Genomic DNA, 27,841 nt, shown 5'->3' with positions numbered 1-27,841 from the left:
ATGAATGCGGAATTTTTATATTTGAGAGAAGCTAGTTTAGAAAAGAGAGAGAGAGAGAGAGAGAGAGAGAGAGAGAGAGAGAGAGTAATCAAGAGAATCTTGATGAGAGTTGGTGAATCAAAACGGAGTTTTTACGACGTTATTTATAAAGAAAATCAGCAAAAAAGATAAAATATCAAAACAGAGTTCCGGTGCAAACAAAACTGAATTAGCGCCAACGCTGGCCATTGGCGCCAGGCGCCAACGTTAGCGCCAGGCGCCAATGCTGGCGCCAGGCGCTACAGCTGGCGTTTGGCGCTGATTTAGAATATCACGCGTTTTCTTAAAATCAGATAAAAATTGCCGTTCAGGAGGATAAAATCGTATTTTCCTCAAAAATGCTCTTTGATTTTAATTAAAACTCTGAAAAGTCAACAAAAGTCAATTTATCAATGCTAATTTAATTAGGAATGAAAAGAACCTTCTAGAAGAATCTAGAAGACTAAAACCATTCCTTATTGCATTAGGAATGATAAATCTATATTAGGCCCTCCCCTAGATCATTGGGCCGCATATAAGGCTCAAACCGGGCCCAGTTTAGTAAATTGGCCATAACTTCCTCAATATTCATCGGAATTGGGCTTATAATATCGTTGGAAAGCTCTTGTCAAGCCCCATCCAACTACACTACTATTGGACCCATATCATGGACCAACCAAACTGGATTGGCTGTTTCCTTAAAATAAGTTTTCAAAAACAGAGAGAAGAGAAAAGAATTAAAACTATCCTCAACTAACACTAAAATTTCCACACTTTCACTTCATTCGATTATGATTCGACGTGAAAGGTACTCATCATTGGGTTCGGTTTTGGGGAGACACAAATGGGTGTCTACAGCCGCCATAGCCAAAACCTTCCTTGCTCCAATTAAATAGCACGAAGATGTGAAGGGCCGCCTCATAAAGATTTAGTCGAGACTCTAACTCCACTCCCGCATTTGTAAGCCAATCAACAGCTTCATTGGCTTCACGATAACAATGGTGAATTGTTATTCTCCAACCAACTCTGCCAATCATAATCTTGCACTTACGAATGATGTGAAAAAAAAAGGAGAACTAAGGACAGTAGGATTTGTTAACAGCTTCACAACTAACTTCGAATCCAAGGTAAGCTGGACTTTCTTGTGTCCCGCATTCCACTCAACAGCCAAGCCCCACATAACACCCAACAACTCAACCTTCGTGGAAGAACACAACCCACATCTTGTAGCAAAAACTCTGAGGAGCACACCCATGTGACCCCTGATCATCCCACATCACCTATCAGCATCTGGGTTTCCCTTAGACGCCCCATCCATGTTAAGCATAACCTAATCCATTATAGGAGGAATCCATTGTACATAAATAACCTCCTTCCCTCTCTTTCTTTTACCAGTTAGCATATCCTCATGTTTCATAGCGTCTTGGATAAATTTCATCCTTACCATAATAAAACTATTAGGGTTAAAAGGCATGTCCACCTCTCTACCAAAGCATTTGTTGTTTCTCCACCTCCTTAGCCACCAAAGAGTTACTACAAAAACTACATGCCAGTCTTCCACCCAAGTTAGATTTTCGGATTTTCAGATTATGTTCAATCCACTTAGTAAGCGGTTTTCCAAAAATATCCTCATTGTTCCGCCAAGGGTATTTTTTCCCACATCACAATCGCTATAGGGAAACTCCTAAAGATGTGCTCAACATTTCCTTCAATTTCTCCACAAATAAAACACCTCAGATTATCAGTTAAGTGCCTCAAAAGTCGGTTGGAATTTGTAATCAGGTGGTCTTTCAAAAGTAGCCATAAGAAAAATTTGATCCTCCGTGGGTTACGAATTCGCCAAAGCTAACTCCGGAAACCCAAAGGTTCATCTACTTCATCTCCGCTAATAATCTTAAAAGCCGACTTTATTGTAAATCCACCTAAAGCTTCGTCATTCCAAAAACTTGATCAATTGCCTCTTCATCTTCTTGCAATTCAAAAGAGTCAATAATCTGGAAGATGTCAGGTGGAAGATCATCATCTAAATACTTATCTAGCTTAGATTTGGCATCCACATCATCTTTTGTAGCTTTAAATTTCTTGTATCTAGCCCTTATTATTCCCTTATTTCCTATACTAGGCTCACCATCTACTCCACTAGAATTTGAACCCCACTCTGAGTATTAGTTGAATTAGTTGTCACTTGTGAGCCCTTGTACTCATAATACATATCCTTAAAGGTTTTCTTGACTCTGTTGCATACACTTAAAGCTACATCATTCTCATACATTTGACAAATCCCATACTTCACACAATCCCATTTGTAACGAGGATTAAGTATAGTAGAGATAAACAGCATTACATTCAGCTTTTTAGGATCACCCCAATATTTTTCACACTTTTCTTTCATTTTCATAGCCATATTCTTAAAATTATCATCTGAACTAGCACACCATTCCTTTAAAAGACAATCCACATAAGAAACCTCATGAAAATAAGCATTAGAAGTCACATATAATGAGCCAGAAACACGAATAGTCAAATTATAAAAAACTTTCAACAATATTATAGGTTCTGAACATGATCCCAATCATCCGACCTAGGTTTCCCTAACCCCTTTCCATAACCATCCATATCCCATAAATCATCATTATAATGTGGGTCTTCATCATAATATCTCTCAAAAGCATTTACATATTTCACAACAGTGTCTAACATCAAATAAGTCGAATTTCACCGAGTTGGAACATCAAGACACAACATACTTTGAGTTGAAATTTTCTTTTCCATGACACATTTTTTAAACCTTTCAACTCTATTGCAAGATGACCTAACAAACCTTATTGCATTTTGAACACAATGTACAGAATCATTCACCATTTTTAAACCATCATTCACAACCAAATTCATTATGTGAGCAATCCATCGTACATGGAAAAAGTTCTCCTCTCAAAACACTTGTCCCCCAATTGTTTATTCTTTTTTTTCAAATAAAGAATAGCTGTATCGTTAGAGCTTGCGTTATGAACTGTAATAGTCATGACATTTTCAATACCCCATGCAAGCAAGCATTTCTCAATTGCCTTACCAATTACTTCCCCTTTATGACTTGATATTTGACAAAAATTTAATATTCTTTTGCTTAGTTTCAGTCATTATCAATAAAGTGGGCAGTTAGACACATATAATTGATTTTTTTCAAGGAAGTCCATGTGTTAGTTGTAAGACATACTCTTCTACAATCGGTCTTTAAAAAAATCTTCAATTTTAATCTTTCATCCATAAATAACTCATAGCAATCCCTAGAAACAGTAAATCTTGAAGGCGCATGAAATTTGTTCGACAACTGTGAGCAAAAGTATTTAAATCCTTGCCCTTCAACAAATCTAAATGGCAGCTCATCTACAATTATCATATAAGCTAGTGCTTTTCTACACTTATCATAATTAAAAATCCAATTTTTCACATTTCCCTCAAGCTCTTTATCTTCATTTATAGAAGATTGGAAAGATAATTGAGTTTGCTTAGGCCCTGGATCAGTATGTATGTTGTTTGGATTTTTTAAACATTTCTTCAAGTGTGATCTATAAATACTTGTGCCATTACCTTTAGGTACACATTTGTAAGACATACCACAATATTTGCACTTACACTTTCCTTGCCCATGTTTAGTGTATTTGATGAAGTGATCCCATATGTCTGACCTTTGTTTAGTAGCCTTTCTCTTTTGTTTAGGTTGTGGCATATCCTCTTTCTCAAGAAATCCTTCCTCATTATCATCTTCAGTAAGGGGAGTCTCCACAGAACTTGGACTACCTTCTGCACTAGACATCTAGATGTCAAAATATTAAAAATAAATAACTTGGAAGCAAAATCATTAAACATGATTTAATATTGTAGAAAAATGCTAATAAATTGAGGAAGTAATAACTTACTTTTCAAGACCCTGTACTCGACTCCGTTGTATGAGATGAACAAACTAGACCAAAAAAATTAAATTAATTAGTTGCACAAAATTTATAATTAAAGAGACTATACACAAATTACTTACATAAAATTTAATTGTGACTTGTAAATTTGAGAAGTTATAAATAAAAAAAAAATAAAAAAAAAAACTTGATACTATGTATAAAGCGAACACTTATAACAAATTGATCATGTAAAACACAAGATTTACACATGAATATGATAGATTTCTAAACAAGATTTAAATTTTCTAAAAAAGTACTAGTTAATTAAAATTTCTTCGTGAATCTTGTAGTGGAGGCGAGCAATTAGCAATTACGTTGTATGTGGTGGTCGATTGTTGTAGACACCTAAAAATGTCTCCCCAAACCCGATGATGAACAACATTTCGCCGCAATTATTGGTCGGGTTGAGTATTTAACCTTTAGAGTGCTTAATCCATATTTCTATTCAATACATTTCTGTAGGGAATAGTTTCAAGCCTTTAAAATCCCACTAGCTCGAACCCTACTGTGATCATACACTAAAGTACGGTGGCGTCCAAAAGGGAAGAAGATAGAGCAAAAGAGTCGCCAACAAGTTTTTAAGGAACTTGTAAATCGTCACGAGGTGAAGGTTACACCCCTTAACGATCCAAGAGATCGTCAACTCCATAAGGTCATGAACCAAATAAGGGTTCGGGGATGATGGTACAAATCCAACCTAAAAGAGATTGAACCTGCCCTAATAATAGGCCTCTACTTTATTCTGCTCGTATTCATGTGCGCTTTCTGATTAACATACAATCAATAGGTTTAACCCTAAACCTGTTTAATCTATGTTGGTTGAATTTAATGCACAAATAAACTATTATTGGCGATCACTTGAAATTATAATCACAATTAACCCTAAACAAGATTATTAATTATCTTATTAAGCGTGATTGCAAATACCAATTCCCTTTAACATGCAATAAAAGGTGATCAAGCAATAAATAAATATCAAGAAACATAATAAATAATCAATATCATGAATAATAATAATATCAATAATCATAATCAATAATAATCATCATCAATAATCATAAAATTATAACAATTATTATCATAATCATATTCATGTTAAAGCATAGCAAGATCCTAGGCATGATACTAACATGATTAATAACAAACCCTAGCATGATACTAACAATCATAAATATTAGGAAGAAAATAGGAAGCATCACAGGAATCATATTTAATATTAAAAATACCCTAGACATGACACTAGGAATATCATAACAACAATGTAGACATGATATCTACATCATAATATCAATTAATCAATTAAAGTACTTACTTGGATGCCTCGTACCTCTTTCTAATAACAAAATACACGCGTTAGTAACTTCAAGGAAAATAATAATCAAAGCAATTAAATTAAATAATTGAAATAGAGATTTGGGACCAAACCCTCAGAAATTAAAACCTTTCACGTCTAGGGCGAAGGCAACTTCGAATATGGCTAGGTGTTTCTAGATCTTGCGAATGCGGAATTTTGTATTAAAAAAGCAAAGTTAGAAAAGAATACTAAAGAATTAATGTTAGCTTGAGAATGAAAAGAATTGGTGAACGATCGGTGTAGATGATAATTGATGCTTGTTGATGAATGAAAACGGAGTTTTTGATACGATATTTATAGAGAAAATCATCCAAAAAAAGATAATTTATCAAAACAGAGTCTGAAGACCACAAAAACACATTGGCGCCAGCCCTGGCTCATTGGCGCCAAGACCAGTGGCTAGCGCCAGGCGCCAAGGCCTGGGGTTGGACGCCAATTCGGAATTCAACGCGTTTTCGAAAATCTGATAATTTTACCGTACTAGAAGATAAAATAATATAATTTCAGTCGAAAATGCTATTTGATCTAATTAAAACTCTGAAGAGTCCTAATTGAATTAAGAATGATAAGAACCTTCTAGAATTTTCTAGAAGACTAAAACCATTCCTAATTGCATTAGGAATGATAAATCATATTAGGCCCTCCCCTAGATCATTGGGCCGTACTTAAAGCTCAAACCGGGCCCAGTTTAGTAAATTGGCCATAACTTCCTCAATATTCATCGGAATTGGGCTTATAATATATCGTTAGAAAGGTCTTTGCAAGCCCCATCCAACTACACCACTATTGGACCCATATCATGGACCAACCAAACTGGATTGGCTATTTTCTTAAAATAAAGTTTTCAAAAACAGAGAGAAGAGAAAAGAAATAAAACTTTCCGCAACACTAGACCTTTCCACACTTTCGTTTCATTCGATTATGATTCAACGTGAAAGGCACTCATCACTGGGTTTGGTTTTGGGGAGACACAAATGGGTGTCTACAATTTCATAAACCAATCCAATTCCTAGCTCATTTCCCTAAAACAAAACTTACTTTTCACTTTTCGTGTCCACATCACAAAACTGAGAGAAATTGATTTTTTGGCCCTATAATTTTGATCCAATTATTATTTGGTTGGATATTACTTTTAAAAAGATTTCCAACAATATATCATACGACCAATTCCGATTTAAAACGAAGAAGATATGAGCAAAGTACTAAAATCGGCCCAAAACCGACACCCTTTCACTAAAACGGCCATATAATAAAACTACAAATGATTCTGACCTGATTTTAATTGGGTTGGAAAGTAGACTTGATAAATTTCCAACAATATATTATATGCCTTATTCTAAGTTGCGGATCAAAAGTTATCATAGTTTTAAAACCGCGTAAAAAACTGGAATTACCGCGCACAGAGTAAAAACGCCGCGTCGCGGAAAAATCTTACGTGGCACGGTGCCTGGTGCCGTGAAATAGTAATTTTCAACGTGTCACGGTTCTTTTTCCATTTTTTCCGTGTTTTCTCACGCGCTTATGAATCTGGACGTGATTTGGGCAGAGTGCACACCGCGACACGACATTGTGTACCGTGCCACGGTGGACTTGACCGTGTCACGGTGCCCACATTAGGGTTTTTCTACGGCTCTATCTCTTCTAGGGTTTCGTGCATCCCCCTATTCGTCTCTTCTATAATTACAAACTTGATTTCTACAGTTTGGGGGCACCAAAAATCATTCTCTCTCTCTCTACACAGAATCATTCTCTTCTCCCTCTTTAGCCTAAACACTAGCCTCCATATTCTTCCCCATTCTTTCCTTAAGAACTTTAAGGAGTCCATACTTAACCCGAGGTTCTGTCCTTAAACCAAGGCGTAAAAGATATAATTAACTAAGGGTTTGGATTAAATCAACTCTACTTTTAATTTAATTTAATTTCAATTTGGTTTAGATTTTTATTGAAGTTACTAAAAATTTATTCATGATGTAGCAATTTTAAGGAACGCGCGTAATGTGAGTAATTAATTATGTTAATTACTTATTTTATTTCTATATTGCTAGTATCATGATTAGGTTAATTTATATTTGATTTGACTAACAATTTATTAATAAATTGCTTCCAATATTAATGTTTATTCTTATGTAATTATTGATCACCATATTGCATGTGTAAAGGGAATATGTAATTGATAATCACGCCTAATAAGATAATTTGGACAACCGGTTTAGGTTTCTTTTTATCTTGTTGTTTAATAAAGTGATCACAAATATGTTAGAATTATGTGTTGCATTAATGTTCAACCAATTTGGTATAATAATAGTTTGGAGCGAATTGAATCTTTGTTTGTGTGCCTTTGAGATTGCAGAAATACTTTTCACTATAAGAATCGAGTAGAGGCCAATACGAGAGAATGTGACTTCATGACTCACTTCATACCATCATCCCTGATCCTCCTTTCGTGGTTCCGAACCATATGGAGTTAGTAATCTCATGGATTATGAATGGGGTGTAACCTTCACGGGTCAATCGTTGTTGCCTATCATTGTCCCTTTATTCGTGGTTGCCTTAAATGATCCGTGAACGGTTTACAAGTTCCTTAAAAACTTGTTGGCCGCTCCCTACTTTCCTTGTCCATAATCGTTGTCCCTAATCGTATATGTTAATTCCCACTTCCTAAGAGTGCCAAGCATATTCACACATGCTTAACGTAGGTGCATTTTGAACGATGCCTACAATTGTTTGAATTTCAATGGTCTTAATCTCTTAAAAAATTAATATTTGAAGGAGAACGAGAAGTATAAATTTTCAAATTGATACAGAGAGGAAGAAAAATGAGGGAGAGGAGGGATAGATGAGAATTAGAGATGAAAGATGTCAGCTAGATGGCTACTAGGTATTGCAAAATAAAATTAGTAACCCTAAAATTTTTTAGGATCTTTTATTTTTATATTTGTTTATAAAAATATATATTATAACATTGATTTTACGGTTATGGTCTAAACCGCAAACCGCATTACATTGCTGTTTGCGGTACGGGTTGGTTTGAAATTTTTTGAAACCGCAAAATCGCGGTTTGGTCAAATTTGAAAATTGCCATGCAATTTTCAAACCACAAACTGCACCAAATTGCCAAATTTCGGTTTGGTGCGGTTTAGACCGCACTCTACACAACCCTAATATTACTATCCCAAACCTCTTTCACTCACAAATCATTAGATTCTATGGGTGGTTCAATAGTAGCATAAGCCATTAAACGCATTTATGTTGCCCAAGGGTGATGCTAAAAGGAGGTACCATTGCCATTACCTACTTCTTTACTCATAATCAGACATAAAACCGCATAATCTCACTCATAAGCAAACTTAAAATTGCATGAAAAAATCAAATAAAATCAATATAAGATGATGAACTCATAAACTCATGAAAACAAAACACACTCATACAAACAAACTTAAATCAGATTAAAAGAAGTAAATTGAAGAACTTAAATCACAAACAAGTAAACACAATAACGCATAAAAACAAAACCAATGTTGAGATGAAATTGAGAATTAAAATGCATAAAAACAAAGCAAAAATAAGTAAAGAAAATGAGTTAACTAGTAAATTACGTTTGAGAATGTTGAGATGAAGATTCTCGAGCTTCAATCAAAAATTTTCATGGAAAAAGAAGAAGAGAAGAGAGAGGAAAGAGAGAGAAGAGAGAAAGAGAATGAATGATGAATGAAAGAGAGGAAGTAGCGTGCTAGCTTAGTAAGAAAGAGTAGGGTTTTTCCTTTTGTCATTAGATGATTTGGGCCTGGCCCATATTTAAAAATTAGGGTGAAAAATTAAGGCTGGTAAACAAGTTTAGGCGGGTTAGGTTAAGGTTGACCCGACTTGAAATTGACCCATTTAATTAAACAGGTTTAGGCGGGTTGGTTTCGGGCTGAGGTTTCCAACCTTAACCCACCCCATTTAACTTCAGGTCAGGTTCGGGTTGACAAATTACATAGTGGAGGATAAGCTGGCAGCATGCTTGTGAAATGGACATTTGGTGTTTGACTCAAATTGGAACCCGAACTCACTTGACATGAATCCCGAACCCCTACACACAAAACCGAAGGAAGGAATTGGGATAAATAAAATAAAATAAATAAAATGGAAATAAATAAAATAAAATAGAAAATAAGAGAAATAAACTAAAACTAATAAAAATATAAAACTATACAAGTAAACAAAATAAAATAAAATAACAAAATAAACTTAAAACTAATAAAATCATGAAAAGAACTAAAACGTGCCAAAATAATGAAATAAACAAGAAACGTTATTAAAGAGAAAACAAGAGAATAAAAGGAAAAAATACGAGAAAACAAGCATGAAAATAACCTAAACACTACCCCTAGGAGTGACATAAATGTCACTCATCAAATTCTCCCAAGCTAAACCTTTGCTCGTCCTCGAGCAAAGTTAAATTAAACCCAAGGAAAGATGATGACATTATTCAAGCAATGAAAGAAACAAGAAGAACTAGAGAAGATGGGAATATACACTAACTCACTTTCGTAGGAATCACGGTCAATTTTAGCAACTAAAGACAAGCCATTTAAACCCCTAGATTGCCCTAGAGGACGAGTGATGCTCTCGTGAGGGTTTCCTAAGAGCTTAACCCACAACTCTTGACAAAAACCAAGGCAAGGAAACAAAAGGAAAAGAAAAAAAAACATGAAAAGAAAAGGAAAAACACAAGTTCATATATGGACAAGAGATAGGGACAAGTACTAATGAATGCAAACCTTTCTAAATGGACAAATGTATGCACGTTCCAAGATGTCAACGGTTGATTGAAACATAACACATGCTAAGCATAGAGAACTACTTAGGACTCAATCCATCATAGCCACATCCAATCGGGCCACGTTCTCTCCACTAGCTTCAAATCAACCCTTAAGCTAGTTTCTCAAGATTCCTCAAAGGAATCAGAAAAAGATGAAGAAATGAAAAACTTTGAGAAGGTAATCCCAACGTCTCAACTATGCACACTCTTTCCATAGGTTTGAAGTCTATCTCCCTCCACCGTTATTTTGACCTAACCCACTAGAGTCTAAGGGTCTTTTTATTGGTTGTAACGTAAGGCTAAGGGTTAAGGCGGGGTAAAAATTTGAAATTTTGTGATATTTCCTAAGTGAAGCAAAAAGTGCGACCGACACTCAAAAACAACTCAAGAAGTCACTAAATATCAAACAAAAATACCAATAATGCCACTCCCCCAAGCTTATTCAACACCAACACACAATATATACTAAACGAAGGAACCATCCCCCCCAAGCTTGAACAAAGCACTGTCCTCAATGCTTAAACTAGGGAAGAAAACGAAACCAACTAATATGTTTTTTGTTGTTTTTGTCTCTTTTCCATTTTTTTTCTTTCTTTTTTTTTTGAAACTTTTATTCGATGTCCTTGCCTCTTTTTTTTTTTTTTTTTTTTTTTTTTTTTTTTTTTTAACTATGGAAAGTACTTGTTTATGATCAACATTCTCAATACTCAAACCTCACATGCCAATGCTTCACTAACTAAAAGGGTTGGTAAACATAGGCCATTAGGTTTGTAACGTGGTTTAAACAAGAGCGGGAAACATAAGGCTCAAATTGGTTAGCAAGTAGGTGGATACAAAATAGAAAATCAAATCTGTAACAAAACAAAAAGAAAATAAAGAAAAATGAGAAAGGGTGCCCTTTTCCTTCCCTAGAGTGCTTCGGTCACGATCTTGGGAGCTATAAGTCAAAACAAGGATTAAGATATGCATAGCTAAGGATCCAAATGCGCCACTCAACAAAGTGATGAAGGCTAGAACAATGTTACCTCACAAGGGATTATAATTAAGAAAACACCAAGGGTGCCAAATCCACTATAGAGAGAAACACCATCTTACCACATACCCGTGAACTAAGGCTTCATGGTTTCCTAAAAGTTTTTAACCCGGCTACATTAGCATATAGTGTCCTAGAGTCAACCAATGACATTCTCAAATCGTGCACACATTTACCACTTAGGAAGGAAGACATTCAAAAGTATACAAATCCAAAAGATATAATGCCCAAAATAAGAACAAACAAAACACATTTTTGCTAAACTTGCCTTGAAGTAAACAAAAATCTTTTTGGATTTTTCAAAATCAAGAAAAACGTGGAAATGCAAATACTCATTAGCATGGCATATAAGAATCAACATCCCACCAAACATGATAGAATACCCTCCCCCAAGCTTGAATGAGGCAACATGCTCAAACATAGACCAAATAATCCATAGGAGGGGAAAAAGAAGAGATCAAACCAACAAACCAATACATGTCCAACAAGGCATCAACCATTAGAGAAAGAGCAAGGAAAGATATTACCAGATATTAGGTGGGTGTAAATACCCGCAAATGACCCAAATAAACCTTTCAAAACTAAATTCCTCTAGAATCGAATCTCGCCTTCCGTATAATAGCAATTGTGGTGTCAATCTTCCTTGATTCTTGATCCAAACCAATGCACCAAAGTATATCAATTCATGTACCTAGCAAAAGGCACACAAACATTTCCATGAGAGAAAATCTATTCTAAAAAGAAAAGAAAATGAAAGCAATAAAACATGGATTACTTCCCAATAAAGTCTTGCTTAATGTCCAAGCAAGACCAATCTAGTAAATAACCCGACAAAGAACGCAAAAGCTTGTCATATGCACCGGCAAACATATCAAGAAATAGAGTATACACGATGCTCATATAACAAGCAAACATAAATTACAAGGAGACTTTATGCTTGGGAGAAGGGAGAAAAGAAAAAGTAAAAGAATCAAAAGAAAAATCAATAAAATAAGAATTAGAAAAATCAAAACTAGCATTAGGAAGAGAAAAGGGAGGAACAAACTCATTTTGTTGCATTTTTGGAGGTGTAATCACATCATTGAGTTCAAAAGAGGTATAATGGGGAGCTAAAGAGATTAGGGGCCCCTCAATTGGTGGAACTTTGAGGATATATGGAAGTGAGATGGGACAAGAAGGAATGTTGGTAAGCTTCCTAGAAAATTGGGTGTAGGTTTAAAAACTTGGAATGGGTACCACACTCACAACTTCAATCACACCACCTTGCATTGAAACACAAGTCTTTTCCTCCAAAGAATTCCCTTCTAACACATCTTCACTAACTTCAAAGAGTTTAAAAATGTCCTCAACCACCAATTGGGATTCTTCACTCTCAACAAGAGCATGGTTTTCATTCTCAATATTCCCCACATTAACATGATCAAAATTTAGTATCTCATCATCACCAAAACCCATCTTTTCTCATAACAACCTCAAATTAGTTTTTAGTTCCACCAAAATGGGATCTTCAATGGGTTGCAAAGAGTGTTGAGGTTCAAGTTGGATAAAGGGGGTGGTTTTCAAAATTTCATCAAATGTAGTATCTTCCATACACCCTCTATTGCTTTCAAAATCATCATCATAATCATCCTCAACCATGCACTCAAAAGCCCAATTAGGTTTACCCATATGGGAGGGGCGAGAAGAAGGAAGGGCATTTATTTGTGATTGAGCTAGGTGGGAAATTTGGCTTTTAAGCGCCTCCATCCTAGCTTTTATCTCCTTGTTCAACTGTTCTTCCTTTCTCTTTATCATCATTTCCCTTCTCATCAACTCGTTAAGCTTCTCCATCAACTCTCCTTCCTCTCTATGTCCCATTGAATCACCCTCACAAAAATATTCTCTAGATACATAGGGAAACTCATTTGGAATCATACTAGAACAAGAAGAGGTAAAGGGAAGATCAAGCAAGTGAGGATTAGGGGTATGAGGAGCATCATTAATATCCATGCGAACATTTGAAGAATATTGAGAAAAAGCGTGAACATTATCAACATTGGGATGCATCTCATCACAATTAGCATACAAGGGAGAGAGATTGGCATCATGTATTATGGGTTCATCTTGGGGAAAAAAAGATTCATCATTAGAAATCATGCAAGAATTAGAATAATCATCACAATTTGCATAAGTATCTTGTTCATAACTACCCCTAGCAAACCACATATGGAAATCCCAAGCCTCATCCGAAAATTTGGCTCGAAATTCACCATTACACATTTTTCAATCAACCCTCTAGTATACTCATTTAAACCCCAATAAATGACTCCACAAGCCTCCCACAAGGAACAACCATGGAGATTAGAGAAGTCTTCAAACCTATTAAAGTAGACCCAAAAGGGTTCATATTCAAATTGAGGCAAAGAGGAACAAGACATCTCATTTTGGACAAATTGATCCATGACTCAATGAAGACAAACAACAAGAAACCAAACAAGAAAGCTAAAGATATATACACAAACAAAAAGAAAGACAAGAATAAAAACAAACCAAAAGAAAATTATACACAATGGACTAGTCTCAATAAGATAAGCACAACGGTAATGGAAGCCGTTCCCCAGCAACAACACCAATTTGACAAGTGAATAAATGCGTCATCAAATGTCTATCCAATTTGACAAGGGAATAAATGCGTCATCAAATGTCTATCCCTAGATCAAATACAATTTATACAACCTAAACAAACCTAATACGAGTATAAGGCAAGCATAGGGGCCGAACCACAGGGAACGAGTAAACACTACCAAATGTTATCAACAACTAAGCTAGTCCAGAATAGGAGGTAAGTAAACTAAAATCTAAAGATTCTAAAACAATAAATAAAGCACTAAGGGAAATGGTTTAGGTATAGCATTCACTTGAACATAAACAAAGACATAGAAGTTGAATTAATCATGAACTAAACATGCATGAATATCGATATAAAGGATCGAATCTAGCCGCCTTTCGGGGTCAATTGGCTTCTCCTAACATAGCCTCTATGCTTCCACATTAGAACCATATACTAGGAGGTGCTATCAAATAACGATCGATACAAATGAACTTAGCTAAGTCAACTTCCGTTTCATGTTAGCAAAGATTCACTCCCAATCAACTAGAAACATGTATTTTGCAAGTAGATTGAATAATATCAAACATATAAAGACTTTAATCACAAATAAATCAATTCCAAACCCTAGAACATGCTCAAGGTCCAACTACACCACAACCATCCCCTTAATGGGGAAATTACTCACTAATCATGACAATAACAAGATTAATTAATAAATAATCAAGAATCAACATGATTAACAAGCAATAATAACAACTAAAACAATAATCAAAATAAAGCAAATAAAATAAAGGAGATAGAGTTAGAGATTCTCATTGATTGAGATGAAAGTCTACAAACAAGATGATCAATCTTCTTCTTCAAAATCCAAGCTCAACAATGGTGAAACCCTCACTTTCTCTTTCTAAACTACTCTAATCCTAACCTAAACCTAGAGAGAGAAGCTCTCCTAAAACTAATTAAGAAAATATAATAATAATTATGGAATATATCAAATTACCCCAAAAAAAATGGGTATTTATACAAAGCTAGGAAAAATAGACTAAATAAAAGAAAGGGAAATAAAATAAGTAAAACTAAAAAAAAGAAAATAAAAATAAACAAAAGAAAACTAAAGAAAGAAAAATAAAAGGAAAAAGAAATTAAAAATAACAAAACCCAAAATTTCCACCTAAAACCACCAGACCCAACTTTATCTTCTTCTATTTTTGGATGCTCTGAACTCCGTTGAAGCACATCACCATCACACCGTCTGATTTCCTTCATCAACCATCATCAACAATAGTAATCTTCAATCACAACCTCTGATCATCATCTTCAATCATTATACATCAAATCAAGGCCGTTTATCTTCATAAATAATCACGAGCAGAGCTCGTGAAATAGTTCAATCGAACCTCGGGTAGGTTCGACCGAACTACGGGGTTGGTTCGGTTGAACCATGGGTGTGTTAGGCCGCTCCTCTTCAAATAAGAAAACATTGAAAGTTTCTGACTCTTTTGACACTTTTTGGCATTTCGATCGAACTCCTATGCGGTTTGCCCGAACTTGATTAAAATTGGAATTTACTCTGATATTTGCTTAATTGAGGGGCCGAATTGCGGCAGGCGCGGAGATTGATGGTGGCTGGTTAGAATAGGGGAGTTGCGGCTGCAGGGAATTGAGAGGTGGAGCTGCTGTAATTGACGTTGGGTTGGAGGTGAAGTGGGTGTTGGTTGAATACGGCTGTAAGGTAGAGTTGTGAGCTGATGCGGGCTGCTTGCGGTGTTGCTGTGCGGTGGCTGGGTGGTTGTTGAGATGCGGGTGTTGTTGTGGCTGTGATAGGTGGGTGCGTTTGATGGTGATTTTGGTGGGTGGTGGAAGGTGGAGCAGGGCTGCTAGATGCGTGAGAGAAGTACAGGGGCTTCTCTGTGGTTTCGGTGGTGAGTGGAGGCAGAGGTGAAGGTGAGGTGCGGTTGGAATGTTGAGTGGGTTGTCGCTGCTAATTGCGTGGGCTGCAGGGGAGGCTGGAATTGAGTGGCTGCGGTGGTCGATTTGGGATTGTGGTGGCAAGTTTATTACAGGGGATAATTGGGTGTTGTAATGGTGAAGGATAAGGTGAAGTGTGGTTGAGGATAAGTTGGCAGCATGCTTGTGAAATGGGCATTTGGCGTTTGACTCAAATTAGAACCTGAACTCACTTGACATGAATCCCGAACCCCTACACACAAAACCGAAGGAAGGAATTGGGATAAATAAAATAAAATAAATAAAAAGGAAATAAATGAAATAAAATATAAAATAAGAGAAATAAATTAGAACTAATAAAAATATAAAACTATACAAGTAAATAAAATAAAGTAAAATAACAAAATAAACTTAAAACTAATAAAATCATGAAAAGAACTAAAACGTGCCAAAATAATGAAATAAACAAGAAACGCTATTAAAGAGAAAACAAGAGAATAAAAGGGAAATACGAGAAAACAAGCATGAAAATAACCTAAACACTAACCCTAAGAGTGACACAAATGTCACTCATCAACATGGCATAACACTAAGCAAGAAGGAGTGTCCAAAGACACCTGATGAGCGGGAAAGGATGAATCAGGTTCCATATGCTTCGCTTATTGGATCGATCATGTATGTCATGATATGTACTAGGCTAGATGTGTCGTATGCCTTGAGCGCTACGAGCCAATACCAATCAGATCCAGGAGAGGCGCACTGGACTACGGCAAAAAATATCCTAAAGTACCTAAAAAGGAACAAGGATAAATTCCTGGTCTATGGTGGCAGAGATGAATTAGTTGTTGAAGGTTATACCGACGCAAGCTTCCAGACAGAAAAAGACGGCTTCAAGTCACAATCTGGGTACATATTATGTCTCAATAGAGGAACGTTTAGTTGGAAGAGTGCTAAGCAAAGCACAAAGGCAGATTCTAAAACTGAAGCCAAATACTTGGCAGCATCTGAGGTAGCTAAGGAGGCAGTTTGGATTCGCAAGTTCATTGGTGAACTTGGTGTTGTACCCTCCATCGAGGGACCAAAAGACCTCTATTGTGACAGCAATAGAGCTATTGCTCAGGCTAGGGAGCCAAAAGAACATCAGAAGGTCAAACATGTCAAGCGGCGGTTTCACATGATTCGAGAATGGAAATCAGAAGGTGAAATCAGAATTTTTAAAGTTGGAATGGATGAAAATGTAGCCAATCCACTAACTAAACCTTTGCCTCAAGTAAAGCACAACAAGCACGTTGAGGCAATGGGAATCAGGCACATTAAAGATTGGCTTTGATTTCCTTATTTTAGTGTTTTAGTTAACTTTGGACAATTTTAATGTTAAGCACTATGATGAACCATTCAGTTTTTGGAGTAATTAAATTTTTCATGCGATTTAAATCACTCCGTTCACTATTTAATTGTGGTTTAGAATTAAATAATGAGTCCATTCGATTCTTGGAATATTCAAAATAGGGTATCAAGACCAGTCTTGGTAAGGAAACACCTATTAAGTAAACGTTGAATATATAATAAAAAATTATCCCTAATCGAGGTCATTTAAACTATGGACGATTAAGGACCAGTTGAGAGTAGTGTGTAGTTTTATTTATAGCACTGTTTCTTGTGCTACAAGGACATGATCGTCATGAATCATTTGCACAGGTATTGGTTTAGAAGCGTACTGGATCGACCTAGGAGAATACTTTAAGAGATTAAACAATCGTCATAAGTATATTTCTCATTATTGCTATTGGAACCTTTTCCCTCGACCATGAGTATTGTGAGCTTTCTTGTTTGAGTACTAGTCCACTTTAATGATTGTCAAAAGTTTGCCGTAATAAGGGATTATAACGGCATCACTCGGGCGGCTAGGTCCTTTTATTAAGAGAAGCTACATTCAAGACTGGAAATGTCCCCCTACAAAAATAGGGAAGATGTCTTTGTTGTTTACAAGGCCTCTCGTAGAGCGAGATTGTAAAAATGCATGGCCGTGCTCGGATGGATTTTAGATCATTTGTTTATTGACAGTCGGACTCGGAATCGAGAAACACTTCTGGACGTTATAAGGATGACAAATTAATCTTATGTTATAGTCATGAAGAGGCATTAAGCGACATAGGAAAAGGGCTATACACTAAAAGCACACTTGTCCGGAAGAACAAGTGGGAGATTGAAAGGAATAGTGTCCTTTGAACAAGTGTATTATTCTGATAATGTCTTTAGAATTATTAATTAGAAAGCTAATATATTCAGTAAGGTCAAGTGATCAGAATGCCTGGGTGGAGGCCGCTTCCAATCGGTAATATTAATGCATAATTAATATTACATCTTAATCTCGACTGTACCCTTCGGGTCACAACCAAGAAATCAACGAGCCGAAGCGACGAATTAATTCGAAAGGAATTAATGAGTCGACCGAGTAATATTTATTTAGATGTTGGAAATTCAAGCTTAGAGCGTCAAAACCGAGCGTCGGAAGTCGAGTTAAAAATAAGAAAAGACGAGACGCGCAAATAGTAATAAATAAACATATTTCCCAAAATACCCATAGCATCGGAGTGCCCCGAGCAATCCGAGTGCTAGGGGCATAAAGCATAGCATGGTGGCTAGCATGCGCACCAAGCCGAGCCTAGGTTGGCTGGTGCGTGCTAGCGCACCATTTCTAGCTGCCAAGGGCCAGCCTTGGCACCTAGGGGCAGCAAGCAGTAGCATCCCGCACTCGGAGTGCGCGACATGCTAGCCGCAAGCAGCAGCAGCCCGCACTTGGAGTGCGCAACTTGCTAGCCGCAAGCAGCAGTAGCCCGCAACTCTATGGTGCGGGTAGTTGGGTCGAGTGCGCGGGTAGCTGGGCCGTGTGCAAGGGAGGAGTAAATGGGAGCCTTGAAAGGGAGGACATGTGGTTCATGGAGAGGGAGAGAGTGATGAGCAAGTTTGGTCCCCCCCTCTCCAAGTGGTGCTCACTTACTCTCTCATGAATAGTTAACACTTGTTGATTTTATTACTAGCTTGCTTAAATAACTTTATTTTACCTTTAAAATAAAATTTGAAAATCTCACTATCCCACATTGGTGGGAGAGACAAGCATACTCTCATCATTTCCTATAAATACCAAAGTAAGGGCATTGAAAATGCTGCTTGAGTAAGAGTTGGAAAGGGATCACAAGTAAGTGAAAACCCTTGAACTCAAGAGTTGGAAAAGGTATCACATTTAGTGAAAGCCTTTGACCTCAATTACTTGGGTTTATCGGTCGGGTCTTGCTAATCCCAAGACATTGGACCTTGTCGGTGATCGTTGTTGCGGGTGGATTATCGTCGGAGGCTTCGTAATTTCGAAGCTAGCTTTCAAGTAAGAGCCCAAGCGGTCGGGCAAAGCACGCTATCGTTTTATCTTAATCTTGTGATTAATTTTATCATGTTTATGGTTTTATTTATTGCGAGTACGGTCTTGTTTTTGGGTTTGTTTCCGCGGTGAGTCGGACTCACCAAACCTCAACAATCTTAAATTAAAAACAACGAAATACTGGAAAATTAGCTTGAAATACCGGAAAATAATTTCAGATTTTAAATTAACTAAAAAATTAGCTAAAAATTCAACGAAATACCGGAAATTAAAGCGAGATTTGACTTGAGAAGCACTGAACCCTAACGCCTTCTTCATTCTCGTCGCTCGTTGTTGTTGTGGTGAGGCGTGAGAAAGGAAAGACCATGAAAGTCGATTAATTTGGGGATAAAAAGTGAATAAATAAATCAAATAAAATCCAGAAAAACCCACATTCATATCAAAAATCCCAAAACAACCCCAGAAAAAAATAGAGATTGGATTAAAGAGGATAAAACATTCATATAAAAAACCTAGCAAAATTAGCTTCAAAAACGCCGCCATTGATGAGATAAGAAAGAGAAGGGAGGCTGAGAAAGGAGATGAGAGAATAAAGAGAAGGAGGTCGAGGGGGAGAGAGGAGAGAGAAGAAATGAGGGGAAAGAAAGGAGAGAGAGCGTGAAAATGAGGGGAAATGGGGGAGAGGAGAGAGGAGAAAAAAGAAGAGGCTCGCATGAGAATGTGAGATGGGGTTCAAATTTCTTAGGGTTTTTTTTAGCAAATGGCAAGCGGTTCAATGTTCAAACCGCTTGCCATTTAAAATTTTGCAAGCGATTCACCAAAAACCGCTTGCCATTTACAATTTTGCAAGCGATTCACTTAAAATCGCTTGCCATTTACGTATTTCAGTTTGGTTTTTTTATTTTTTTATTTTATTTTTTTTAAGGTGTTTTTGGAAGCAGAATTCAATAACCGCTTGCCTTTTGGGGCTTCCCATTTACTTTTTTCTACTAGTGAAATACCCTAAACCTTGATTCAATTTCTTTCAAAATCATTTTAGGAAGGACCAAAATTTGTGCCCAATAGGTTTGAACACCAAAGGGAACACTTTTCACAAGTTACAGCCTGCTAGCATATGAAAGATGCCTAGTTGTCCATCTAGCAGTCACCTTGTCAACCAAAGGTTTACACTGAGCTATAGTCAACTTTTAAGAAGAGAAGGGCACCCTAAGGTATCTAAAAGGGATAAAAACCAGATTCAACACCAATTAAAGATCTAAGAGCAGCTTGCTCATCATCAAGAATACCTCCAAAATACACTTCACTTTTGTCCAGATTAGCAAAAAGCCCTAAAGCTTCAGAGAACTTGGTAAAAGCCTGGAAGAGAAGAGTTACTGAACCAGTATCTACCAAAGAACATCAGAAGATCATCAGCAAACATTAAATAATCGAGTTAGCTTCAATTTCTCACATCTAGGTTGATATTTTAAATCAGGGTTTTGGTGCAACTCAAAGATACATCTAAAGAGGTACTCTATTGTTATTGCAAAAAGGAAAAGAGAGATAGGGTATCCCTGTCTAAGATCTTTCCTGGCTAGGAATGGTTTAGCAGGAATACCATTGATCATAATTGAGAAAGAAACTGAAGATAAGCACCCTATGATCGGAATATTATACGGATTAGAGGTATGCTAACTTTGAACCATCAGAATATTCAAAGTTAAAACAAATTATGTCGTCACTAATTGTTTTTCCTTTTTTTTTACAATCGATTAGAATCGTAAAAATCTATAATATCAAAGTTCAACTTTTTTTTTTCTTTTACTTGAGTTAGACATATATATTGAATAAGTGGTCAAACATGGTTTTTTAAGATTGTGAAAAACAAATGTTGCAAAATATAAGAGACGAAAGGAGTGTAATAATAAAATAGCTTAGCCATTGTAATAACTGAATCTATCACTAGCTCATCTTGTGTGCGGTAGTCACACCATGTGACCACTTATAAAATAACAAAGTAACCCCTAAAACAGTGATCAAGTAACCCTTGTAACACTGATCGAATAACCCCTATAACACTGACAAATTAACCCTTATAGTAACACTAACAAAATAACCCCTGAACACTAACCGAGTAACCCCTAAAACACCAACCAAGTAATCCCTATGATGGCTAGTCACACCGTGTGGCCAGCCACATATAATAATTTGTGCTCAATCATAATTTTGCATTATTATTAATGTTATTTTCTACCCCAATAGTTTAATATTTTACTTTGAATACGCTCAAGTATGGTGGAAAAAAAATACATATATGAACTACTACTCAATTTATTAGAATATACTACCTCTGTTAAATGTTATGTGCAACTTTGAAATATTTTATATCTCACAAATAATACCCCAAAGTTGCACATAACATTTAACGGAGGTAGTATATATTTTACCTATACAATTGGCATCCACAAGACTTGCAATCACCTACCACTTCCCAAAGAGGAAAGCAACTGTGAGTCGTACGAATTAGATTCGATGCCACTGCTACAACCACAGTACTCGTCTGATCTTGGAATTTCGACGAGCAAAGATTCACAATCTTTTCGAACTAATCCATCATCGTTCCATGGATGGGGATCATGGGATCCCTTTCTTTTTATAGTTTCTATTTCCATTGCAACTTCCTTCATGGTAGGCCTTTCCTCTCCTTTCAACATCAAGCACCATTTAGCTAGATTAGCCAATTGTTGTATGTCTTCAATTGTTCCCTCACTCATTATGTTAATGTCAATAATGTCAAACAAACGACCTTCTTTTAACTTGACGAGGAAATGCATAGCGAGACATTTCTCGGCTTCGAGCCTATCATTAGAAATTACCTTTTTTCTTGTCAATAGCTCCACCAAAACAACCCCAAAACTATAAACATCACTCTTATCAGTTAGTTCACTAGTTTGCAAATATTCAGGATCCAAGTATCCTTGAGTTCCAAGCACCATTGTAGCGAATTGACTCTGGTCCGGTGGATTCAATCTTGAAGCTCCAAAATCGGTTACCTTAGCAGTGTAACTTTTATCTAAGAGTATGTTCATCGATTTCATATCTCTATGAATTATCGGGGTTAAGATTGTATTGTGTAGATATGATAGCACATTGGCAACCTCAGATGCAATCTTCAAACGCACATGCCATTTAAGAATGGATGCTTTCACTACATCATGTAAGTGATCATATAATGTCCCATTGTTGATAAACTCGTACACCAATAGTGGTACTTCACTCTCTAGACAACAACCTAGTAACCTGACCACATTTCTGTTATTGATTTTTGATAGAATAAAAACTTCATTGATAAATTGCTCAACTTGATTTGGATCCACCTTCAGAGATTTTTTTATTGCCACAATTTGATTATTAGGCAAAATACCCTTGTAAACAACTCCAAAACCGCCTCGTCCAATTATGTTTTCATCACTATAATTGTCGCAGGCAATTTCAAGATCTTCTACTGTAAAAATCTTCAATATATCAACTTGTCGTCCAGAAAGCTTTTCATGTAGAAGCAAACCACCATTCTGCCGAAAAAAACTTTCTCGCATTTTTCTGACTTTTCTTTTCTCTTGTTTATAGTGCATGAGAAACCCACAAAGGAGCAAAATTATGATGCCACCACAAACACCTACAATAATTTACCACCAACATCATTAATAAAAATTAGCAAATTGCAATACGTTGTACGATTAACAAAAGCTTTAAAAAACCTCATATGTAGAATTATTGTACAACAATGTATAGTAGAATAATGGAGTAGCAAAGAGAACAAAAATTATAATGCACATATTTATGGATTACCTAGTACTTTATTTTTCTATTATAAGTGCAACACTTTAAGCGACATTGAATTATATGCAGTGGATTTTAAATTGTTAAAATATTAAGTAAGCGAAATTTGTTGAGACTTTAAAAAGTGATAGTAGGTGTATAGTTTAGGTAAAAGTAAGAGATACGAGAGGGAAAGAAAATATATCCTTTTTTTTTTTTTTTTTTAAGTCATTGTACTAGTCATATCTGTCTTGAAACTTTTTATTTATTTATTATCTTCTGACTTTTGCTTTATTCTTGTATGGTAAAGAAAATATTTGGTTTTATCACTTCTTACTTCACTGTGTTGTCTACATATAATACTATATTTCCTTCATTTTAATTGCAACAAACATTATTGGTACACACTTTAAAGTACGGAGTAGCTTTTATGCAATTCAAATGAGCAATTTAATCAGAATAATTTATACACATAATCCCTAGCTAGCCCTTCTCTAATCTTGTTGCTTAAATTATTTTGATAAATTAAAGTCGCTCATTTACCTATGGTAATCAACTCCTAAAAAGCATGACATGAATTAAGGTATAATGGAACCTATCAATAAACAAGCAAGAAACCGTGTGATAGTTGTTTGAGGAGGACTGATTGATCTGATTTAAGACCTATGGAGCATATAGCAATGGAGTTATAAACTAGCTTATTTTCAAGTCAGTTTAATTCCATAAGTTCAGTTAAGATCGAACAGTTCAACTCTTAATTTACTTCTCTCATAAGATATTCAGTTCACTTTGATCTCAATTCACTAAATCAGAACATACCCTAAAAGTTGTCATAAGATGAGTATCAACCTTATAATTTATAATCAATCACATATGTGCTTAATTGACAAATTAAAGATTTTTTTTTTTTTAAAAAAAAAGAGTTTTTGCCAACAACTACCATTTATATGATCACTTTTGAGAACAAATACAATTTAGGGCCTGTTCTCTTCTGCTTATTTTCAGTCCAGTTCAGTTCAGCTCCAATAAATTCAGTTCAGTTCAACTCCAATAAGTTTCAGTTTAGTTCAATTTAGTTCTTATCTTAATTTCCTTCTTTCATAAAATATTCAGTTCAATTCACCAGCTCCAATAAATTCAGTTCAGTTAAGCTCCAATAAGTTCAGTTCAGTTCAGTCAATCAGAACAGACCCATAATTTATTTTTGAAAAAACTACCACAAAAATACAAAAAGTTTGAGTAGTACTACCACATTTATTGTTTTCGACAAGAATCTCCATTTTGGGCACATACTTTATAAAACTTGCCTCTACAAAACCCAAATTAAATGACAACATTGCTCTACATTAACTCTAAATTGGATAATACACTTCAATTGCCCCAACTTCTCCAATTTTGTAAAGCTCTTAATTCAATTTTTTGACCTTATAAACCCTGATTTTAAGATTTAATTGAGAAATTAAATCAAGTATAATGCGAAATTAAAGATAATTGACTTATAATGTGTTTGATTATAGAAATCTCTTGTTATTAGTACCACAATTGATTGAAATTTTATAAACTAGGCTCTCTCAATCGGAAATTTTTGCCGAAAAATTAAACGTGGCAGTGTTATTCAAAGTTTTTGTGACTGTGGTAGTATTTTTAAAAGAAAATTTTAAATGATAGTTGTTCTAAAAAATGGTCAATTAAATGGTAATTGTTGACAAAATTTCCTAAAAAAAAAAATTAAAATATAGATATAAAACAAGAAATTTTGGACAAAATCTTTTATGAGCAGTATATATATATATATATATATATATATATATATATGTTCCATACCTGCAGTAGCCAAAACTGGTATGAGCCACGGCTTTCTGTTAGAGACGCAAGGATCGGTTTTGGTCCCATTCCCGAGGTGCCCCCTTGGACATTTGCAATAATAACTTCCGATTGTGTTGACACAATACTCTGCTTTTTCGCAATCATTCACTCCCTTGCACTCGTCAATGTCTAATGAAATGCAAATCCAAACACCCATTATACATTGTACGTAAATTGGAGTAACATACTTGTAGCTAAGAAATTTTTCTTTCTTGGTCATGATTGATTTAATTCACAACAAGATGTTATAAAATTGTATATAAACTATATAGTCTTGAGTTAGTGAATTGGGGAAGTCTTAAGTACATACCCCGTATGTATGATGCAGGGTATGTAAGTCATTTTTTTTGTCTTAATGAGACTATCAAATATCTAATTACAGTACCATTGAAATATATATTCTAGTAGAACAAATAGAGTTTTTTTTAACATGCACTGGTAATTTTTAATACGTAATAGTACACAAAATATATATTTGATAGTGCCACATTAAGGCTTCAATGGTACTACATATATTTTTAATACAGAGTAGTATGCAAAATTTAACATTAAAATTTAATTTTTTCAGAGAATGACCAAAATACCTCATGCTAAATGATGTTCATACAGCACAGGTATATATCCAGAATCTCCCAAGTAAATTGGTAGCAAAAAAATTAAAAAGTGAAATAGACAATTTTTATAATACCTGTGCACCCACGAGGAAGGTAAGGATTTCCAGAATAACCATCTTTGCAGTTGCAACGATACCCCAATTCGTGGTCCGGATCAATGCAATATGTGTTTTCCTTGCACAAGCAGCTTCTTTTTGCTTTTGCCACAGAGCACTTTTCATGTCCAATGGTCCAATTGAATACTACAGGTAACATCAAGTGTTTGTAGTACTCCATATCTTTACCTAAATATATTTTGTTAAATGTAAATGCATCTTTTGCCACTGGAAATGCAGCATTGCATGGGTTAAATCTATATACATAACTATGGTTGTAATAACTATGTGCTACCACGGTGGCGTTGTTAACTCCACTGGGAATAGAAGCTTGACAACAACCAACACCGGAGCATTCCTCATCAACCACATCTTGTGGCTCCGCGCAAATGGTCATGCACCCGGTATTATATTTCTTGCCACCTCTATAACCAGTAAACCAGGCATAGGTGTCACACCCTATAGCAATTAATGTATTTTTAGTACTAGATAAGGTAAATGACACCAGGTTAAACCAAGGCGACGTACCATTAACACGCCCACTTTGGTTGTAACAATCGTAAGAAGCATAAAATTTGGAGCGGATGTCTCCTTCTATCACCGAAATGTTAAGTAACTCAAAACTTGAACCAAAAATTGGTGTTTGAGGGGTTTCAGAAAGATTACATTTAATTTTGAAGGAAGATGATCTTTCATTATTTGGTGGTTTATAGTAACAACCTTCTTCAATGCCAAAGGGGTAAGGAATGCTCAAATTTCCACACTTATCAGAACAGTGTGGAGCGATTACAAGGGGTGACACTACTTCCTCGCCGGTGATGAGTGGTGTCAACACCCAACACACGCACAAAGAGAGTAGAAAAGCATAGCTTGAACAACCCATCTTTATTACAATGGAATTTTTGGAGCTAGTTTAGATACTTTTAATGGGTAGACGACAGTAGACAGGATAGAATAATACGGAGTATTTTGTTTTGTTATATATGCATGGCTTGTTTTCACAGGAGTATTCAGCCTATATAAAGAATTCCCAAACTTAACAACAACCTATAATACAAAAAACATAAAAATATCTACCCCATCAAACATGTTAATCGTGGTCCTCCTTTACAAGGTACAATCAATCAACTTTGTATGACTAGTTTACTTTGACATTTCTAATGCAATTGGACCCCATATGTATGCACAAGTTTAGACCTCTATAATACGAGTAGATTACTAACATAAGGTATGAGTAGAGGATTGAGTGTTTTGTATTGTTAATGATTTGTTTTAACAAGAGTATTCAGATATAAGGAGTTCTCAAATTTAACAACAGCCTATGTAATACAAAAAATACATAAAAATATACCCCACCCATATTAAACAAGTTATTCGTTGATTTTGAAGTTACAAGTTCGAGTTCCACCAACTACATTTGCTTAAGAATTGGGGGATTTCTTTACCTCCCCCTTCTACTCTCAAAATTTGACCTGTAAAATTGGGCTAGCTTAATCTGTGAGAGGTGTCAGTTCAGTAGGGTTTTTCCATCTTTCTTTAATAATAATAATAATAATAATAATAATAATAATAGGGTTTTTCTACATGGTACCCTTGAGTTATTGGGTTTTCTATATTGTACCCTTTTAAATCCAAATTTCTATAAGGAGCCCTTGAGTTTTTGGGTTTTCTACATGGTACCCTTGAGTTGTAAAATAAATGACTCTAACTTAATTTGACTCAAACCGACACCATCTAAATGATCTATTTAACATTTCTATATTTATATTAGATGGAGGAATCACCAATCTTCATTATTCGCTATTTAGTGGAACTTTTATACGTAGTATGATTGTTTGATATGGAAGATAAGAACTTTTTTTTGCTCCTACTTTAACTAAAAGAGCTTGTTTAGAGGGGACTCAAATTGTTAGTCCTTTTTTTTTGCAATAAACATGCTAGTTGTGTCTTTGAGGGTGGTAAATAAGTCGTTTAGATGGTGTTGGTTTGACTCATATTAATTTAGAGTCATTTATATTACTACTCAATGGTACCATATAGAAAAAATCCAAAAACTCAAGAGTATAATGTAAAATAAACTAATAACTCAAGGTCACCTTGTACAAATTTAAATTTAGGAGAGTACAAGGTAGAAAACTCAAAAACTCAAGGATACCATGTTGAAAAACCCATAATAACAATAATAATAATATTCTTTAATCGTTATCCTCCTTTAACATGGTACAATAGTTAATCACAACTTTTACAAAAATGACTAGTTTACTTTGACATTTCTAAAGCAATTACTATACCCCATATACACGTACAAATACTCTATAATACAACTAAATTACATTGAAAATTCTAAAGCAATGAGACCCTATGTATACTCTTTCCAAGCCAGCTCCAATACG

The 27,841-nt window shown here is 35.5% G+C and overlaps 1 protein-coding gene across 2 annotated transcripts; it reads right to left on the bottom strand.

Annotated features, from left to right (window-relative positions):
- Nucleotides 1-20,981: 20,981 nt before the first annotated feature.
- LOC145636186 (wall-associated receptor kinase 5-like) lies at nt 20,982-26,421 on the bottom strand. 2 transcript variants are annotated; one of them, XM_081687672.1, is made up of 4 exons: nt 25,428-26,421; nt 24,698-24,868; nt 21,502-22,730; nt 20,982-21,402 (listed from the first exon to the last, which is right to left on the bottom strand). In XM_081687672.1, the coding sequence occupies exons 1-3, from the start codon at nt 26,329-26,331 to the stop codon at nt 21,532-21,534; spliced, it is 2,274 nt and encodes a 757-aa protein (XP_081543798.1). In that variant the 5' UTR covers nt 26,332-26,421; the 3' UTR covers nt 20,982-21,402; nt 21,502-21,531. The 2 variants fall into 2 exon arrangements, with proteins under 2 accessions (XP_081543798.1, XP_081543796.1); XM_081687670.1 differs by lacking the exon at nt 20,982-21,402 and having other exon boundaries at nt 21,439-22,730.
- Nucleotides 26,422-27,841: the final 1,420 nt, after the last annotated feature.

The sequence above is a fragment of the Chenopodium album genome, chromosome 6, assembly GCF_948465745.1.
Source record: "Chenopodium album chromosome 6, dcCheAlbu1.1, whole genome shotgun sequence".
NCBI classification, from domain to species: Eukaryota; Viridiplantae; Streptophyta; class Magnoliopsida; order Caryophyllales; family Amaranthaceae; genus Chenopodium; species Chenopodium album.
Note: the sequence above shows the minus strand (reverse complement) of the source record. Positions and strands in the feature narration are given on the sequence as shown.